At 43.5% G+C, this 20,988-nt stretch overlaps 2 protein-coding genes across 14 annotated transcripts in view; one reads left to right on the forward strand and one right to left on the reverse strand.

The window, feature by feature from the left end:
* The window catches only part of LNX1 (ligand of numb-protein X 1), a 77,346-nt gene extending 58,036 nt beyond the window's left edge, over window positions 1–19,310 (forward strand). For all 7 annotated transcript variants that reach the window (XM_035323748.1, XM_035323750.1, XM_035323749.1 and 4 more), the window contains 5 exons: window positions 3,925–4,059; window positions 9,140–9,317; window positions 10,699–10,915; window positions 17,660–17,818; window positions 18,601–19,310. In XM_035323748.1, coding sequence (XP_035179639.1) covers window positions 3,925–4,059; window positions 9,140–9,317; window positions 10,699–10,915; window positions 17,660–17,818; window positions 18,601–18,736 — 825 coding nt within the window. In that variant the 3' untranslated portion in view covers window positions 18,737–19,310. The remainder of the gene's footprint in view (window positions 1–3,924; window positions 4,060–9,139; window positions 9,318–10,698; window positions 10,916–17,659; window positions 17,819–18,600) is intronic.
* An 890-nt stretch (window positions 19,311–20,200) lies between these two features.
* FIP1L1 (factor interacting with PAPOLA and CPSF1) overlaps window positions 20,201–20,988 on the reverse strand; it is a 43,625-nt gene continuing 42,837 nt past the window's right edge. For all 7 annotated transcript variants that reach the window (XM_035323762.1, XM_035323764.1, XM_035323758.1 and 4 more), the window contains one exon: window positions 20,201–20,523. In XM_035323762.1, the coding sequence (XP_035179653.1) occupies window positions 20,376–20,523 (148 nt within the window). In that variant the 3' untranslated portion in view covers window positions 20,201–20,375. The remainder of the gene's footprint in view (window positions 20,524–20,988) is intronic.

A 20,988-nucleotide genomic window follows, 5' to 3' on the forward strand; every position in this document is an offset into this window, starting at 1 on the left:
GAAAGGATTTCTCCTTTAGCACAGATTCACAGATGGCTGTAACTAAATTTAATTGAAAAGTTTATGGCATAGGTATGGATAAAGCCATTAGCTCGTACACATGCTGGGAGCAGGGGCTCCCACCCAACCTCAGGCAAGCAGGCATGTCCTGTCTGGGCAACAAAACTGCAACCCTGTGCATAACACCAGTTGTTGAAATGTTGGTCCAGCATCTCTCAGGATTACTGTATGTAGATCACTAAGTGGGAGCAGAAGGCAGTGGGAGTGGGGGATGAGAGGGATGCTAAATTCTCCAAGGGGAAGAAAGCCTGGAATGAAAACCGTTCTGAAAAATTGGTATCCTTGGAACAGTTCTTTATGGCTACAAAACAAGGCAACAGTGCTTCACAAGCAAAAAACACATACAGCATAGACATGAAATGGAAAGAATGACTTAATGAGACCATTCACACACGAGTGTTTGAAAACACTACTAAAGCTCTTATTGGGTTCCAAAGAGTGGATGTTATTTATAATAATTCTTGAAATGCACAACACTCTCTGGGAATTTAAACAGCATGCCCATCAAAGGGGAGCCTCAGGTTTCCAAACAGCAAGCATTACATTGCACTGATGTGAGCTCTATGAATCATTTTTGTCTAATGCAAAATTCCCAGAACCTGTCTTTTTTGTCATGTTTTTTCATCAATTATCATTTGCCTTTCCTGTTTCCATGTTATGCCAGAGAAAAGCCGTTACACTGAGGCCACAAATGTTTTGCATTTGCTTCTTACACGGCATGTTTTTTTTGTCCTCTCATTTCTCAACAGTATCCTGTCTGTTGAGATCTCGGTGTGTGTCATTCACAGCACATTAAGGCCTTCAACTTAACAGTGCTGGAAGCTTCAAATATGAAATCAGTTTCCTTAAAAGCAGAATGAACCTTCTCTGATACGATAAAAGGTGGTGGTGGTTTATTATGCAAGCATAGCTGGGAGAACATCAGATTTCTGCAGACTCTGATTACTTTTGACTCCTAAATAGTGATTAATTGAGAAAAATCTGATCCTTCAGGCCTGTAGCAATTATACATTAGCATAGGCGAAGCAGTTGATAATCAGGAGATTAGGTGTCTGGCTGTTTATATGCTCAGTCACAAGAACTGAAATGAAGAAAATGTGTAAGCGCTAATTGGGAGCGTGCACACATCGTAACGCTGGGGAGCTCGCTGCCTCCCATTTGCTGCATCATCTTTAGTCATAGCCTTGTGTCAGATGTGGCATATTTAATCTAAAGGTGTTTCTGTGCAGCCTCTCCATGCCAGTGGCCCTGCTGGCCACTGTCGTGCTTGGACATTGCATCTCCAGGGAGGTCACAGTGCAGGTAACTGGAGATCTTCTCAAGCTGCATTACCTAAACCAGGGACAGAGCTCCCAAAAGCAGTAACAGAATCAGGCTGGTGCAAAAGAGACCGCTGGAGGTTTCCAAGCCAACGCTTTGCAGAGTATTCCCCACTTGGTTCTTGATTTGCTTTGGCCATAACGTGAATTTTCATTCTAGTGGCAGTTTCTGCTATTACTTGTATATGGGCTCAAAACAAATCTTATTTCTTTAATTCTTGCTTCAGCATAAAAAGCAGAGGTGGTATTGTGGGGAAAAAAAGCAAGCAGTAAAAGGAAGGAGGGAGAGAGAGATCAGGCTGAAGCAGCAATTAATATCCTGATCAGTAGAAACGTTAATGGGTTTGTACATGGAAGTACGTAAATACAAAAGCTAGCCGTCTTGTTTGGATAACTTTTTAAAACACTCCGGACTTCTGAGAAATTACTCAACTTGACTGACCTGGAGACAAATGTGACATTGCAGTAGAGACTGTGCTGAACTTTTGCTAGTCGGTCTACAGAGAATTAATCACATTTACAACCTCCCTCTAAATAACCAATTTTGAGACTAACCATGTGGCAGCAGATGAGTTTTAAACAGAAGTTGCGTAAGTTGAAGTTGTTTGTTTTAAAGAAAACTGTATTTTCATGGGGGTCATACGCCTGTAGGAGGTTTATTCTTGTATTGTTCAGTTACATTTCAACCATCCTACAAACTAGGGTGTTTTCATTTCTCCCAAGATACATCAGTCTACTTTTCGGTACCAGATGAGTAACCAAGAATACTGGTCTCAGAGTTCAGGAATTGATGTTAGGTAATAATAAATCTGGTAAAAATGCCTAGCAAGTTATTTTTTGATATGTGCTAATGTACCAAATGATGAAGCTGTAGAGATTTTATTTGCTAGTGGAAAAAACGTATCATCCCCCAAAGTACCGGTAAGGTGACAAAGAAATGTGCATTTTTTACTGAGGTACTATTTTTCTTCCTAATAACACGGGCTGAACATGCAGACTTCAGACTTCGTGCTTGAAGTTGGAGGTTTGGGAGAGGTATTTTTTTTCTTCTTTTAAACTATAGTGACATTTTCAAAAGCACTTTTAATAATTCTCAGCTAGTACTACAGAATACAGCCGCAGAAAAGGCAAACTGAACTATAAAAATGAAAATCCCAGGGGCCTCCTCTAGCTTCTGTTAATTGTCTGCGGGAGATTTGATTTCAATAGTGTAACTGGAGCTGGGCTTGATTTCCAGCTGTTTGTTCAATGCCAGCTTTCCTTGGAGCTTCTCCACCGCGAGCAGGGGAACAGCACAAGCAAGCATCTCTGGGGGTCTGATGTCCCAGGGGCTCCGGAGATGCTTGCAGGGGTCTCCATGCTAGATACTGAGCTGTTCCTTGGAAATAAACTGCAAGCAAGCAGACAGGAGTCCCTCTAGAGACCAGTTTTAAAAGCCCCTCCTACCTGCCACAGCACTGTGGTCTCTAGCCTGGAGAGAAGATTAGAGGATGATTTTTTTTTTTTTTTCTTCTGGGTATGCTCCTATAGCTTCGAGGCCTTCAGCTTGGTCTGTAGGTTTGCCCTTATGAGAGATACGTGATTTACCACACTGAATTCTACTCCCTCTCAGCTTGGTTACTGCACCACTGTTGTCTTGAACAGACTTATATGCACCTCTCTGAGGGGAGAGTTAAGCCTTCTAGTGAAACAGATGACCTCCCTTGTGCTGGTTCAATAACAGAAAAAAATCACCTGTACACAGAATTAACAAGGCCAACATAAGGCATACACGCAGCCCCTGAAAGCAACGAGCAAACATAACTCACTGGAGGTTTTGCAGCATCTCCTAGATGTGCAAGTGCTGTGACTCTGTTGCACAGAAGTATTTTGAGCTGATTTCGGGTTAATTGTTTTTGCAGTTGCTGTTCCTGAAGTGAGAGCTTTGGCAACTGTCCCACCCCAAGTCCCATTACTCTGCAGGCTTCTTTGTGTCTGCTGACTCTCTCTCTGTGCTCTGGCACAGTGGGATTTTGCCTCTCCAATGGTGCCACATCCCTTTCTTTAAGCTGCCTTGCATCTGTCATGCTCGTTGCAGGCAGGTGAGCTCAGCTGCATCATTTATCCCCCACTTTCACCAGCCGAAGCTGTAGCACATCCCTTGTTACAGCACTAAATGTAGGGAGCAGCAGCTCTGGGTGTCTGTTTCTCTCCTGTGGCAGGCAGGTTGCTGCTCGGGGCAGATGCACGCAGGTGGGCACAAGGACTGCTCAGCGACCCCACCACCATGGGTGGGATCACTAGCTGCCGCCAGATTTGGGACAGGCAGGGATTTTCAGAGTTAACACCAGATTTTCAAGTTTTAAGTAGCTGGCAGTAAATTTTTATGGATTTTATTAACCTGAACCGATGCTACTGCTTTATGTCACCACGACCACACGAGAGGGAAATCCAAACCAAGCTTAAATGGGATCTGTGTTTTGTGAAGCATCCCAAGTTGATTTACCCGGGGTTATTGTGCAGCAGAGCGGTGGGATTGGGACTCACCCTGTGCCTCCTCCCGCAGGCCAGCGAGAAGCAGGTTCACTTCGTGGTGTCGCGGCAGACCCGGCAGCAGCCCCCGGACATCCTGCAGGAGACGGGCTGGAGTTATGGCAGCAGCCCCCAGCCCTGCCCCGCCGAGAGGAACAACCCCTGCAAGGTGAGGGCACCTCCATCCTTCTGTCCGCGGGAAAGGAGGAACTGCGGTGGTGTTTCTGGATCTTGTCACCGCAGGGAGATGTGTTCCAATGAAAATAACAGGCTTGTCTGAGGCTTCTCCATCTGGAGCAAAGTCTGCAGGCAAAAAGGTCTCATAGATCGATCTGAGAGATTCCTTTTAACCTCTTTGGAAGTTAGTTATAATTAGTCTGTTGCTCATTTCTGAAGATACCCGTGCTATGACCCAGCTTGAAAGCTGCAGCTGGGAGGTCCTCACTGGCCACGGCAAGCATAGCAAGTTTCTGATGGGTTTGGTCACCAAACATGCTGGTTTGGGAGGCTTGTGCTTGACTGTGCCACTGCTGTGTGACCCCAGGGGACAGCATCTTTACAGCTGAAACAGCAGGACTGACCTCCCCTGAGAGCACCTGGGGATCCAGGTCTTGTCCTTGGGCTGAGGAGGACAGGGACAGAAGAGTGTGGTCCTCGTCCAGGAAATGTCAGCTTGGGACAAAGGGGATTTAGGAGCTTTCTTCTGTGTTTTAAAAACTTCTCTGCACTGAGAGAAGTGAATCTGAAACAACTACAGTTGTAATTTTAAGTAGAACTACTGCCACTTCAACCAGATTAAGCTGTTGCATGGAGGTGCTCATGATGAACAAAAGTGGCTTTTATCTAACACCACGGGTTATCACAGCAGATTGACCATATTTTTACCGTATGTAAGAATATCTATGCAGGAGCTGAATTTCTTTATTGCACTAAATTTCAGTCGTATGCCTGGTTAATTTACTTTAATCAGTCTGAGTGTCACCATTATGCAAAACCCTCATGAGCTGGTCCGCACCAAGGGGGGCATGAGCAAGGAAGACAGACAGGGCTGGATTAAATCCCTCCTGCCTGATGGGCAGCCAGAAGTGTTCTTAAAGAGACCTTTGGTCTGAACCAGCTGTCAGACTGGGCATGCAGCTGTCAGCCAGGAGACAAACTTCGCTCTGCATTTCACAAAAGCTTAAAGACACCCATTCTCTGCAGGTTTCCTTTTGCTTTCTCTCTCTCATTTTTTGTTTGTTTGTTTGAACAGTATTTATTCAGTGGTTTTCATGTGTAATACATACATACATATATATATATATATATATATCAGTGTATCTTTTTTGTCAGTTTTGATACTTCATGGAAAAACAATCCCAGCCCTTGGTAAGGACCAACAGGGGTTAAACCATGGAGCAGAGCTGGTGCTGAGTAGCTACTAGCCAGTAGCAAATAGTGCCCAACTAATCATGCATCTGCAAAACATTACTTCCTAATGAAGTAATGATTTCCTTCGGGAGATATGTGTAGGACAGCAATTAGCTCATGATGCTGCTATATGATTTCTAGTGATGCTTGGGCACCTGCTAGCTCCACCACAGAGATCTGATTAATTGATACCACGTGTGATTATTTGGCAACGTGGCTTGTTTTCCATACACTGCCCCAGATCCCTGTTTTCTCTTCCTGTACCAAGAGGTATTGGATGAAAACTGGTAAATTCAACATTATTTGGGGGATCTGTGAGATTGAAAGGCCACTGTTGACCTTGCAACTGTCCCCCTGAGGCTAAGGAATCATCTTTTGAAGAAAAGGTTGTGGCTTTTAGGGGGATTTCCATTTTGCCAGAAGACATATGCGCTCCATAAGCAAGTAAGTGGGCAACCTGCTGTGGGTTTCTGCCCAGTGCCACAATTTGGGCACTTTTCAGGGAAGATCAGAGACAGAAGAGAAAACTCTGAGCTGTTACCATCTTGCTTTAGCTGGGTGTGTGGGTGCTGGAGAGCTTATATCAGAGAAGATGCTCTGGCAATAGATCAGTAGATCAGTCCAGCCAGTGGTCATGATTTGCTTCAGGCCCTGTAGTATTTTGGGCTAATGCAATCACTACTGGAGTGTTATTTGCCCTTTTATAGGGTACAATCATGTCAGTTTGAATATCTCCAGCTTTTTTTTTGCTGAAGGTTTAACTGAACTTAATTTGCAATTCAAGATTTTTAAACTCCAAGCTGTGGCAGACTTAAAATGTTATTTTTCAATAGGCATTAGCGCAAGAGTAATGCTTGCAGGCCTAGGGTCTGCACCGTGTCCTAACACAGCATGTGCTCTTGCTCTAGCACCAGGCAGCAATCACTGGCTGCACTTTACCATCAGGGCAGTTTGCTACGTGTGTGTGGTTTGGTGAATCTGCTGCCTGCTGCCATCAGTGGGGTTGCTTTATTACGTGTGGTTGATAGAGAGATTGCTAACTGACTTGGATCCTGGTTAATTTTAATTGTTTCCCCCCGCCCTGACCCTGCCTTAGGAGGTGATATTAGCAGGCCAGGAATCCTGTCTTTGAGCCCTTGTGTGCATGAACGAGGGCTGCAAGCTGCTCACAAGCCATCGCTGCCTTCAGTGCCAAGAATAAACTTCCAGCAGCCTCTCTGTTCAGATGATGGCTCAGGAATTGCTTTTGGCCAAGCCGTTGCCCTCCCCACAACCTGCCTGCATCTGGAAGGAGTGAGAAGGCGGCTCTCTTTCAGGCCAGTGCCAATGGCAATGGGCCACGCAGCCAAGAGCAGAGAGAGGAGGACAGTTTGTAATGATATCCTCCTGTAGTGGCAGTGATGGGGGCTGTATGGCGTGCTGGGAGACCGCTCCCAGAAGGGGTCTCGTTAAGCTGTTCTCTGGTGTGCAGGGATATGGGACGTCCAGCCCAAATTGTTGTGGCTGCTGCCTGGATTCAGAAAAGAGAAGATATCAGAAACACTAGCGTGTGTAGCTGAGGTTGTTGAGCAGGGCTGTAATGTAGAAATTGGCCAGATTTTATTTCTTTGAAGTCAGTGGGAGTTTTGCCATTAATTAAATAACACTTATTTTTAATTGGAGCTGTTTTCTTGCTCCTTTTTGACAAATTGCCAAGCATTTAAATAAGTCCATTGCCCTGTTGCTTGAGCAGGCAATGTTCTGTGGCCATCCAAGCAGGTTAGCCTTAAGGTGAAATGCATCTTCCAAACAGACACGGCCACATCCTTTGCCTGCAGGGCACATGTCGTGGCTTTGATGTTGTGATAATCTGCCGTAAATATTTATTTTACAGTAAACATACCCTCCCAAAAAAAGAAAATGTAAAAAGGAGAAGATGAACTGTTATGTTTTTCTTCTGACCTCTGAGTTCTTGTCAGAATGACAGAGGAGGACAATTGTTTGGGAGAGAATGCACTGAAATGCAGTCACTGATAAACACTGCCTTTTAACTGGCTTACTCTTTATCAGCAGTACCTCCAAGAGAGCTCTACGTGTGTTTACTGAAAAAGGCTTTACTTTACTTTCATCACGGCCTTCGTCTCAGCCAAGTCGCCCTAACTCCTCTCTATCTGCAGTCATGTAAAAAATGACATGCAGAAGAATGGCTTCAAAGGAAAACTGATCTAGCATGTTTCAGCATATAACTACATGTACTTATAGAATTTTTCACTGAAATATAACAGGAAAATTTGTCAGCACCACATTGAAAGCTGCTTGTCTCTGCACTGATTCTTCAAATATAGAGCCTTAGCTGATTTATCAGCTAGTGTTTTGAGGGTCAGAGACATGATGGACATAGTGAAAGTAACAGAGTTTCTCTGAATGCTCAGAGTTGTGAGCTTGCTTATAACTTCATGTTTTCTTACAAAATTTCATACCCACATATTTGTGAAAATTAGTAGTGCCCCTATCCCACACGCTGCAGAAAGTGACAGCTTCCTGACGGAAAGGCATTCCTTTTCTAGAGGAAAAAGGACAATGTTTTGCACAAACACTGATGAAATGTTACATTTAGTTTGCACCAAGTTAGAGCTACCAAGTTTAAAACCTGTAAGCCTTGAAGATGAATGTGATCTTCTGAAGGATTAAAATGACCTGAACTAGGACACTTAAGTCCTCTAAAAGAGAATGTTGTAAAGCCTTCAGAAACGTTTAGGTTCGGTTGCAAGCCAGAAACCCGATTACTCTGACACAGTGCCAGTGCTCTGCAGGTGGTATGTCCAGACAGCTGTATCAGTTTGCTTTTTGCCCCACTGACTAAGAGAAGATCTCTTTTCATGGAATTCTTTGCCTTTTTGTTCCTGAAGCTCTGTGGCTTCCCCGAAAATTAAGCTGTTCTGGTACTACATATAAAGAAGCCCTTCCAGTGTCTGTCCCCACACCGCATAATTCCCGTTGACGCTGTTCTTTTCTTCCTTCCTATTCCCATAAGAGCCCCTTGCTGCTGTCTTCCTTCCTTCCCCATAGTCACAGTGGGAGAAGCCATGGGCTTTCTTTGCTCCTCTTTCTGCACTGCTGGCCCAGGAACCCAGGTAGAATGTCTTTGTGGGATCTTAGATTGCTTAGAAGAGATTAATGTGGCTTTAAATGAGATTTATAGATTCTTTTTGCATACTGTAAATGTGAGGTCGTGCTTGTGAATGAGAAGGGGGCAGAGGGTTACATTTGAAATGTATTTAGCAGCATGTCTGTTCTAGCTCCAAGAGGGTTTCTGCAAGAGGGACTAGGATCTTCAGGAGCTGGTGCCAGGAGCACAGCTTATGAAATGCCTGAACAAGCCAAAGCAATTAACATTTACATCCAGATTTTCTGGGGAAGCATCCTTGTCTCTCAAGCTCTTCTGCTAGAAATGGATGGGTTGTAAAGGTACCACTCAGTCCACAGGCTGTGCTGAAGCTGTGTTCCCTCTGTGTCCCAAGGTTACCCGTGATTTTGTTTCACCCTTGCTCAGAGACTAGGTTTGCGCGGCCAGTGGTGTGCACATAACACCACTCTCTATTTGGAGACAGGAGTAAGAGGATGTAGAAGCTGTGTCTGACTCTAAAGTATGGGTTATTTTGGCTGCATCTCTGACTCCACAGAGCCTAAGCCTTGGGAGAGCTATGCCAGCCACCCAGACAGATGTGGCAGGCACTTGTAAGGGCTTTGGTGTTCCCTCAGTTCTTCCTGATGAATATTTGCTTCAGTAGAAAACGCCTAAGCTGTCAGGGAGGTCTCCATGCCCACTGCGTGTGTTTGTTTTGTTTTCCCCATCACAGAGCACCCTTCATGCTGTCACCTGCCATGAGAAGGTGGTGGCTGTCCGGAAAGATCACACGGAGTCACTGGGAATGACAGTAGCAGGCGGAGCAACCAACCGGGAATGGGATCTGCCTATCTATGTGATAAGCGTTGAACCAGGAGGAGTTATCAGCAGAGACAGCAGGATAAAAACAGGTAAAAAGGCACTGAGTTTGAAAGCATGCTTTAATTCAAAGGCTTCCTTTGAAAAACAGGGGGGTAGTACAAAAGCATCACGCCCCGACACCTTCAGCTGTCCCAGAGATTTCTGTTAGGAGATGACAGATTAGAGGGTCTCAAGTTAGCTACTAGAAAAGGTATTACACACAGCAGTAACCAGCTCTGTGAAGGGGAATATAAACATATTCTGGTAGGAAACAATCATTTTTCACAGGAAAATGGGCTTGCACCACCATCTCCTAACTACTGAAATCTTCATTATGCAACAGTCACAGTGTTGTGGTTTTGGTGTTGTTTGTTTTTGTTTTATTTTAATGTAATTTTTTGAGCTTGTTGCCATATCATTTATGGGTTTTAAAAGATATAAAGGAGCAGAATTCCCATCATACATGAAGCAATGTTAATGCCTTGTGGCTCAATATCATGTCTAGAAACATTGTCTTCATACCTTCATTTGGCTCTTGATGTAACACAGTGTGTGGAGACACTGATAGCTTCTCCTCCTCCACATGAATAAGCCACTGAAGTAAGATGAGGAGCACGTTTTATCATCATTTTTTGCAGGAACTGGTAGAGAACAGGGGAATGGTGAAATTCCCACTGTTCTCAGAAGCTATGTCTCCAAGAGCCTGCACTCAGCTTCACCCAAGTCACTGACCAGAAGCTGGAGCAACTTCCTGAGTGCATAAAAGGGGTTTTTGCCCTGCTCCTCAAAGCACCAAGGCAGTTGAAACTGGGGCAGAAAAAGTCTGGCCAAGGCCCTGGAGCCTGCAGCAGCATGCATATGGATATCGCCCTTGCAGGAGCTACAGTTTCTAATCCAAACACGTATGACATGGCAACAGGAGCAAACCAGCAGCTTTTCCTCTCTCCTCCTGCTGAGAAATAACTGCCTCTCAGTGGGTTGCATTTTCCAAAAAAATATATATATTCATCATGAGGCAGACACCCAGCATGGAAAATTCAGCCTGGTTAATTTGATAAAATTAGAAACAAATGAATACGTGATGTTATAACAGCACCATAAGCCTCCAGGGTTTTGAGCAGCCTTTAGGCTGTTGCCTGCCTCATCACGACAGACCATGAGGAGAGATTATGTTCAGTGATGCTGGGACAGCCAGTGAGCATGGTCCATGGCCTGAGGAGGATGCAGATGGGGTGCAGCAAGAGCACCCTGGCTTTGGAGTGGGGTATGCCCCTGCAAGGGCAGTCACAGCACCTACAGTTAATGGATTAGACTGTGCCATCAATAGTCTCATCAGGCAGCAAGCTCATGGCTCTGGATTTTGCTTGTTATTGCTGGGGACATATGTTAGAAACATCTCCAGAGTGTTTTTAATCACCCATTTCATCACAGGTGACATCCTCCTGAATGTGAATGGGATTGACCTGACGGGGGTCAGCCGGATGGATGCTGTCGCCCTGCTGAAAAACACCAGCTCCTCAGTGGTGCTCAAAGCCCTGGAGATGAGGGCGTGTGATGGCCAGGAGGAGAGCAGCCGCCATCCGCCCCTCGAGGCCGCCGAGAGCAGCGAGTGGTCGCCTTCCTGGGTGATGTGGCTGGGGCTGCCCCGGTGAGTCCAGCAGCCCTATCCTCCCCCTGAAGGGGAGTGGGAGGAAAGATTTATATTTTCTGGCAGGCCTTCTCCCTTTTGGCTTGATTCATTGCACTGACATCTTAATTAAATCCAGGCTCTGTCACAGTCTTTCCTCTAAGTACCTCCCTTTTGTAAGTGGGTATGTGTACATGGAAAAATAGACACGCAGATCCTCTTGCAAGGGAGGGAAGTACCATGAATTGTTCCAGTCCTGAAAACTTATCTGGCACATAGGGAGTGAAAGGAAAAGCTTATATGGATACAGGATCTTGTTAAACCGGGCCCTTGGCTTGACCACCCTGCAGAAGGCAGAGCTGCCCCTGCTGCTCCCTAGCTGCACACCCCTTAATTCCTCTTCGCCAAATGCTGCTCAATTGTTCGACTTTACCCAGAAGTTACAGAGTGTGTGCAGTTGGCCAGTATCTCCAAATCACCTCTCTTCACCCCACCCCCGACCGAAAGGAGTACATTTGTCACATCCAGGAAGCAGCTGTGTTGTTGTTTCAGTAGGGATAATGAAAGCCACATCACATGTGGTGAAGTTCTCTCCCGCTTGGTGCATGCAGCAGATACCTGCAGCTTCAGCGACATTTTGTGAAGTGTTAACTGAGGATGTGCTGTGAGTCTGTGGGTACACAAAGCTACCATCACTCTGGTGGGGAACTGCCTTCCCCAAGCTCAAGGAAAGAAGAATTCAGCCTACTAGCTACTTCCACCCATATTCCTAAAGCCAGTATTGTCTCAGAAAGACTCTTTTTCTTCCATGAAGAAAACAGTCTGCAAAGTAGTCGGGCTTTTGCTTACAGGCACAGATTCAGGACGTGTCCTTGATCTCTGCACTCGCACAGGATAGATGTTCTTCATCCTTCTGGCCTGAGCCATTTTGAACTTCTTCACCTTGCAGCAAGGTGAGCTGTGATGGCTAAACATGTCTTGCACAGATGTGTTTTGGGGCCTGGTCTGGAGTTAACAACAGTCACAGGTGCTCAAGTGCTGCAGGAGCAGGACGGCGGTGTGTCTGACCACCATAGATGAGAGGTTCCTCCTCCAACGGAGACGCCTACATTTTTATTTCTGTGAAAAAGCAGTAAGCTGATGGCCTATAGCCTGCAACCCCAGGTAATTGTGACCTCCCAACTAGTGTCACTTCAGAAAGGCAGGCCTAGTGAGATCCCCATTCCTGCTTGCTGCTTTTGCACTCCTGGGTGTGACAACATGAAGGTAGGGGTAACGTTCCCAGCAGAGAGGAAGCAAGCAGATTAGGCCTCGTGGATGCTGAATTCTGCAGTGCCAAGTCTTGCCTTCAGTCACCATCCTTTGCTAGATGGGCACAAGCAATGGCACCCTGCCTATACCTCATGTTACCACAACTTTGCTCTGCTGTGTAGACAGCCTGAGCTGCCTGACCTTCATCTCCTACCCAGAGTACCCAAAGGACGTATTTCCTCAGTGGGGTGCTGAGATGTACAACAGGGCTCCACAATGCTGCAGATTGACACCCAGTTTTCTCATCCCTCAGTACAGCTTTGAAGTGTGAGAGGAAAAGGGAGACTTTTTTTTTCCCCATTTAAAATCAGTATCTAAGCTCACCATATCCCCTCTTCCATGCCTGCATGTGTGAAGCCAATCCCACCCATTCAGTCTGAAGGAAAATTAGCCCCAATGTCAGCAAGTCTGAGAACAGGAAGCTGATTGTAATAGTATCCCCAGCTGCGACACCAGGCACAGTGCGGCCCTTCTCTTCCAGACCCAAGCAGGGGATTAATATGCCAGGCCAGCAAATGGATCCGACCGCCAGACTGAGACAGGGACCAAAACTGATGAGACGTGACAGTGACAAAGGTGTGCTTCATGCTTAGTAGTAGCTGGTTGGCTGACACAGGGCAGGAGGATCAGATTTGGATTTGCTCATTAGGTACAATTGGAGCCTTCATTCTTCCCCAGCTTGACTGCTCTTACCATCATACTCTTGTACTGATCCTCCAGGGCCCACACCAGACATCTGGAAGTCCTTCAGCAAGTTCCCCCACTAGAACGTGTGTCATATTAACTCATTTCCCCCCAGTCTGAGCGTTTAACCTTTCCCTATCAGTCCTTCAGTTTGCTTTTGGCAAGGATCATGGCCCAATAGATCTCAAGGTATTTCCAGAAGTCTCACAGTTTTTTTTTTCCAGGCTGCTACAGAAAGTGATTCTCTGTCCACATACATTTCAGACAGGTCTGTCTTGGTAAAGGTTAAGGTTGCTTCAGTTAAGGTTGCCTTGTGTGCAACTATGGGGCAAGGAGGCTGATGATTCACCTATCTTAATTAAAACCACAATGATGACAGTAAAACCATCCCAAATTCCAGAGGGACTGCTCCGAGGTGCCTGAGTTTAAGAACAATCAATACAGCTAGGCTGTAGGAAAGGCTATCACAACATAGGGTCACGTAAGGTGCTTGTGAAGATGGATGGGGCATGCCTACATAAGAAAAACTGAACAAATAGAAAAGGCAAGATTTCTTCCATGTTCAAAAAAATAGAGTTTTGATGAAAATCCCATGAACCATGGTCCTATAAAATGTGCTGTCTGAGATAAACTAAACACTAGAGGATACCTACAGACCTCCCTTCACAACTGATGAAGTGGCTGCTATTGATGTTAACCTGTTTTCTATGGGATTAAAGAAAGGTAGCTTCCTTACTTGGAGGCTGGCACACTGTAAATGCCTAGTTCTGTACTAGTAGCCTGTTTCCCTGGGGTTGCACATGTATTACAGAGATGGACGTAGACAAGAGGCACGCAGTTTTAGGGAATTGTATTTCTGACTAAAGTCAGTAGCAGCAGAATCACCTAGACAGGTTATCTGACTACTAGCACCAAAGCTCACAGCCTTGGAAATGCTGTCTTGCACAATTTCACGTTTGTGGAACTCACTTGAATTTTGGTGATCTTACAGTTGGCCTTGGTTAGTTTTCTATGGTTTGATGGTACATAAACAACTCCTCTGTTCTTTCTGTAGTACAATCCATTGCAGGGTGGTTATAAAATAGACGCACATGTGCATCTGACATCTGTCAAAACTTGGACTGCACAGGCGCAGGGGGGCTGCGGGCTGGGAGGCGGTAGGAAACAGTGATGCAGAAACTTAAGCATTCCAGCCTGGAGCCTTATTTCAGGGTAGCTAATTTAATTGTTTGTTGTTGAGGCAGACAGGTCTCGTTTATTGTTGGAGGGAAATGTTGTTAAGCATGCACAAAGAAAATAATGTGTAGCAGCTGGTGAAAAGCATTTCCCCAGCCCTGTGATGTTTCTCCTACTCTAGCTTGTTTTCCTGCTCTCCTTTTTCTCTCCTCATGTTTCCTTCCCCCAGCTAGCACTTAAAAATACTTTATAGATCATCCTGTCATAACATTTACAAACATAAGTACTTCACACGAGTGCTTTTGTTCATCTGCAAAGTGAGATGAGAAAGACAGGGGTAGGCCGGAGTCGTTCTGCAGATCAGGCGTAGAACTGGATCTAAAACGTGGACTAGGAGGGAAACTCCCCCAAATTAACCCCGTCCCAGCTCTGACAGGACTAATTCTCACACATCTCCCCGGTCCTCTGCCAGATACTGTAACAGGGCAGGTGGGGAAAGTGTCACGGGTTTGAAGCCCGTTATTGCTGAAGTCATGTTGGCTTTGACTCCCAGAGTGTGAGGCTACTTACCCTTCACGAAGGGAAGGAAGGAACCGTGCATTTAACTACTTGTAAATAGGCGATTTCAAACTTATGTGCAACAGTAACTGCTGCTTGGTTGTAGTATTCCTTCAGATAGGACCCTGTGTCTAGACACTGCTTATCCTCAAGTCTTGAATCTGTGACAAGTTCACACATAAATTACTGCTCGTCCTCGCCTTTCTGACTGCTGGAATACTCAGAGATAGTGGCAGAAGGCCGCAAGCTGCTTTGTTCCAAGACAGAAGACGGTTTGCTTTGGACCACTCGCAGTGTAGTGGGTTATGGCAGTTATCTGGGTCAAAACACACAGGCTGGGGAGGTTCATTACCACAGAAAAATAATCTGCTCAAGCACACTAAGCATCTTTGGATGACGCAAGTACTGTTTCATTTTCTCTCTGTGGCACTTTTGAGCTTGTCTTGATTACTACACAGCTGTAAGGAGCCAAATGAAATACCTCTCTTCTGGCTGCTCTTTGCTCGGGCAGAGCAGGCATCCCTGCTTGCATACAGACTACTGGAGCAAGCAGGAACAGCCCGGTACGTAGCTTGGCATTGCACATGCCTGGCTCCCAGCATCCCTGCCACATTTCCAACAGCATTAATGAGTAGCTCATGTATGAGCTCATGTCAGTCTCCAGCTACGCCCAAGGTGATGGATGGGACCTGACTATTAAGGAAGAATGAGAGGAAGAACTCGTGGGTCAAAATAAAGCCAGGAAAATCACTCACCAATTACTGCTGTGGGCAAAACAGACTTGGGGAGTTAAATTTAAAATATTTAATTACCAATTTAGGTATTAGGATCCAAAGATGACCTTCCCTCCTGCTTCCTGGTCTCTGCTGTCCTTGCCTTCAATGCAGGCTACAGCCATCCCCTTTGGTGGCACAGGGGGTCAGGGTCAGGACATGGGGGTCCATCACCAGAACAAAACAGCTGTGCTGATGACAGCTATGTTGATAAGGTGGTTTCAGGTCTGATTTCAGGTGAGTGGGAGTAATTTCCTGGTCTGGCTTCGGCAGGTCCCTGCAGAGCTGCGAAGTAGGAACATCACCAGATGATCAGAGGAACACTCAGTGTTGTACTGGCAATTAATTCCAAGGTTAATCAAGATACTGGAGCTAGATGTACCCCATTCATCCTAAAAGAAATTAAAGTTTTATGTTCTGTAACATCAGAACATCAGTTTCTTCTGATTCAGCTTACAGGCAAGGGCAATGGGCAACTGAAACTCAACCGTCACATTAAGAGAGAAGTACTTTTGGGCTTGGTAATTAGGTACACCATAGAACAATGATAACGCTAGTAAGCCATGTCTATTTTAGTTCAATCTAGCATACTCTCTGATAGAAAGCATGCATTTATGCCTTCCAGACTGATGGAGACCATGTAGGCAATGAAGTTACAGAATGTTGTACAGGATGCATGTAAGCCTCGTCTTCGCTGTGTTTTCTTCTCATGTCTTTACCTGCTCAACTATTTGCTTCCTATGGCATCAGAATTTAGTTTATCACTTTTCAATTTTGGTAATGATGTCCTCTTACAATGCGGGGCAGCAGAGCCTCCTGCCCTGCAAAACCAACACTAGGTAATAGCACTACCGGCTGAATCCTGGCATTGCTTGGTCATGACCTTGGTAAGTACCATCAAACACAGAGGTCTTAAGTGATTTTGCACGTTTAAAAAGTTCACAGATGGTAAAGTAATAATTCCTGGCTGCTGAGGAAAGAACCAAACGTCACCTGTTTCTTACATTAGCAGCCAGTGAGTGCTTGTGCAAATATTATATACCTACCATCCTGGCAGCAGGTGAATATTTGTAGGTCCCGAGGGACTAATCGAGTATTACTATAAAGTTCTGCTCTGAAACAGAGCAAAAGCAGTATTTGACAAAATGTAAAAATGCTAGCCACATTGGTCTTTAAGATAAGGTTATTAATCCTTCTCCAGAAGAAGGGTCAGCTGTTTCTCGGAAACCTGAAGAGTTTCTGAATGGAGCTCAGAGCAGTTGCTTGCTGAAGGCCAGGCCGCCACTTCAGATTTGGAACAGTGAAAGGGCTTTCAGGCTTTTCAGTCATTCCTGGGTAAACTGATAACAATGAGTGGGTTAAGTATTAAGGACAGAAAATTCTGTTGCTCTGTAACTAATGAAATTATTTATTTTTTTTCTGATTGGTTGGGAAAAAAACAAACAGATGTTCAAAGTGCTCAGAGCCATATGCAAAGTGTGGGAGTCTAATTACGATACTACTCTCACTTTCCCATATTTGTTGTTTCAGATAAGCTTTGAATTAACATAATTTACAGTATTGTAAATTTAAAAGACAAAAGGCAGGAGAGGCAGATTTCACCTTACTTACCATAAAATACCCTTATTGTTGGAGTGAGGACAAATTATCATCTCAACAGTAGACTCAGTACTCCAAAGCACGCACTGAAATGTATGGGCTTCTCTCATCTTCCACGCTGCAGTTTACCATGTTACTTGACTAAAAAAGCTCAGGAGTCCTTCTTCCAGTGGTACTCTTGCTTGGGTGATCTCTGTAATTCTGGTGCAGTGCAATGGCCTTCATTTTTTTTAGATTTGACATGCACCACAGTTCTAGATGCCTGGCTACTTTGGACACGATTAAACACAACACATAAAAGGCTCTTATCCAGAAGATAAAACAAGTCACTGGATTGTCTGAGGCAAATGAAATATAGTTTCTGGAACTACAGCTTACAAATACTAAATGCAGTCTCAGTTAAAGTGTTTTTCTTTGTCACTTTTATGTAAATATTTTAAAACCAAGATTAGCAAGTAATTTTACTTCTAGCTTAACTGGCTGTGGAAAGCAGCATTACAAAAAAGAAGGAAACTCTAGGTGTTTACTATTGTGGAGCTTTGGTGTCATTTTATATCTCCCAAACACTCTACGAGCATATGAAGAAGCAGATGCATCATTAATGATTCATCCGAAGCCAAAGTTAGCCATAAGACATTTAATTAGACCGGTTTCTTTCTTTCAGGTATTTGTACAGCTGCAAAGAAATCATATTACGAAGAAACACATCCGGAAGTCTTGGCTTCAGCATCGTAGGAGGCTATGAAGAACACACGGGGAACAAACCATTCTTTATCAAATCCATAGTTGGGGGAACACCAGCATATAACGATGGAAGAATTAGGTAACGATAACTATCTGATAAGTAGCAGCATTCAATTAAATCTTTCATCTAGATTATTTTTAAACAAAAAATAAATCTTAAAACACAAAGTGGAGAAAAAAGAATCACAGATAATTAGGAAGACAAGCATGCTTCATCTTAGTGCTTTAATTTATAGCGAGATCAATGCAGTGCAGAATTAAGCTCTGTAAACAGGACACAAGTGCCCTGAACTTCAACAGATTTACTTTCATTGTAGAATATTTTTTGTTGTCTAGCAGTCACTAGAGTAAGTGAAAAGATATGTCAGTTTGAACTATTTCTGGGGCAGTGAAAAGAATGTCAGCGCACAGGGAATCTTCCCCATGTTCCCAGCTTAAAACAAAACAAAACAAAACAAAACAAAAAAAACACTTCCCCACTTCCCTGCAAACACCAATATAAGACAGTAAAACGCAGACTGATATAGGAAACTTATCAATAAAGATGTCTTAAAAATACTTCGTTTAGAACACAGTAGTTCGTTCACATCTGAAAGAATTATATCCTATTTTCCTTGAAATATATCTAATTAATTATAGGTACAAAGAAAAGAAGAAAAGGAGGGAAAAGTGTGAACACTAAACTAACTTCACCTGTTCTATTCCCTTATTTGTGGTGAGCTGAGAAGGAATAGTGATGCTCACCACATAGTGAATCTCTACCCCTTCCCCACAAGTTAAGGGCACGTTTTGTCATTTGCTAGTGTTTAAGATAAGAACTCACCTTGCTGAATTTTCTCATGTTTCCCTTTGTTTTTTCAGATGCGGTGATATCCTCCTTGCTGTCAACGGCAGAAACACATCAGGAATGATGCATGCCTGCTTGGCAAGGATGCTCAAAGAACTGAAAGGAAAAATTACTCTCACAATTGCTTCCTGGCCTGGCACTTTTTTATAAAATGAGTCTTCATGGAGAATACGAGAAGAAATTTAACAAAGAAAGGAAAAAAAAAAAAAAAAAACAGATGTCAGCCATGTTTGCTCTTTGGGGGGGGTCAAATGTGTGTTTTATAACAAAAAGGTTTGAGAAATTTCAACCTGCATGTCAAGAAAAGTTTAGGCAAAGCAAGGAGACATCAGAGAATCACTTCAGAGTGATTTAAGCGACAGACTTCTTTCCTTCCCCATGTTCTCAAGCTTTTTTGTGTTTTGTTTTGTTTTATATATATATATATATATATTTAATGCATTATAATAATCATGGAATTTAGGGAGCAGCAACTCCTGCTCAGCCACTTTATTTTGATTTATTAAAGAAATCCTTGAATAATTTATGGAAAAAATCCTTGCAGTTCTTCCAATTGCAAAAATCAGGTGAAGATTTTTATCCAACACACGAATAGCACTTTGATTATGTGTACCGTCTCATGGTCAGCATGAAGCTGGTATTTTCAAGACTTTCAAGTACTGTTTGTTAGTCTGTAAAACTGTGAACTACATTTCTAAAATTATTAAAAATAACTGTAACTGTGTATTTGTACAGACATTATTTTCATCCAAAACCAAACAAACTGGTCTCCCTGTTAGCTTCTGACTAATACTATTAAATCAAGGATTTTTATATAGAATATAAATTCATATAGAATTATCATTTTAAAGTAAGTACACTGCACCCTACTAATATCATCAAGCACCCTGATGAGGCAGTGTAATTTCTGCAGGACTGCCATGCCAATCTCACAACACTGCTAGAAAGAGGAAATCTGAAAGCGATGATGGACTTGTTACTTTTTTTCTTAAAATAGTTCTTTGCCTTTCTCTGCAAATTACCCTTGTTTCAAAGTCTTCTTTTTTTTTTTTTCTCAAAAGCTAGCAATGTGAGGAGGCTATGTTCGTTCACCTTTATCGTGTTAGTAACAGCTGTCCCCCAGAACAAAGACTAAAATGAACTTTCTCTTAAGCCACTGAAAAGCAGCAGGGATGATTATCCAGCTTAAGTCTTCCTTATGCACCCACACAAACCAGACGTAATTACCAAGCGTATGATCACCACACTCAGTGTTCTATTGGACTAAGAACAGTCAGCACCTTTCCCCCTTCCCCTAATTTCTTCATTACACTTTAGTATGAGGTTCTTGAAGAGTCTGCAATTTCTGCCTGTCCCTGCAGTATAAAGGATGACCTTTTCAAAGGATGACCTCCAAAAGCTATGTTAAACTCACACTGTTCCAGATGTTGGTGTATAGTAAAGTGAATGCACACTGCTTCTAAAGCCAACAAAAGAACGACCTTTCCACTGGCTTATGGAAAAAGGAGACAATTTAATACAAAGAGTTTAATCCCTACATATGTTGAAAGAGCATAAGCCTCTAGATGCAAGATATTTTCTCGACGTTTCTTAAAAGACAAAGTCAGTCCACGAATTTTAACATGAAAAATTTATTCTTTTATTTTCAAAAAACCAACCAAGTAACCTTCGATTTCATACTAACAGAACAAGATTAAGAGCAAATTATTTTAATACCCAGAAAAATAAGATTTATAGTAATCTATTTCCGGCACTAATATATATGCAAATAGGCAAAAATCACACAAGCCTATTCCACAGGGGCAGCTTCAGTGTTTTCCTGTTCAGGAGCAGGCTCACTGCTGGCTTCTTTTCCTTCTTTGCTTCTTTTGGATTTTTTATGTTTGTGCCTTCTGTGGCTGTCCCCTTCTTCACTGTCATGGCGACGTCTGCTGTTACTAAATAAAAAGAGGGAAAATATACCTCAAGCAGTTGCATGAAACTTCAGGCCCCATAGAATTACACAGTACTGAAAACCTGCCTTTGCATTCATATTTGAAAACAGGCACCTGCTTCTGTTCTGCCCCATATAGGAGTTGGATGTCAGAATCAAACTGAATTTTTCATGTAATGGTACATACCTCCACACGTCCCCCATTTTTTACTGGGATTTTTGAGCAATTTTCCACGTTTGTAACCCATGTTCTAATAGCAGTATTACTAATAATGTCACGTCACTACTGGCATCCTTGGGATTTAACATGCTTACTGATCCCCCTACCCTGAATTAACCCTTATTTCTAACTGAAAAAGAATTAAGTTGAACAATTTCTGCAGAGAGAACGTAAGGGTTATTTTACTTCGTAAGAATCATTAAATTCTTGTGTTAACGCTGCTGAACGTCAGCTTCACTCTGCCTCTTT

The sequence above is a fragment of the Oxyura jamaicensis genome, chromosome 4 (genome assembly GCF_011077185.1).
Source record: "Oxyura jamaicensis isolate SHBP4307 breed ruddy duck chromosome 4, BPBGC_Ojam_1.0, whole genome shotgun sequence".
In the NCBI taxonomy this organism is placed as follows: Eukaryota; Metazoa; Chordata; class Aves; order Anseriformes; family Anatidae; genus Oxyura; species Oxyura jamaicensis.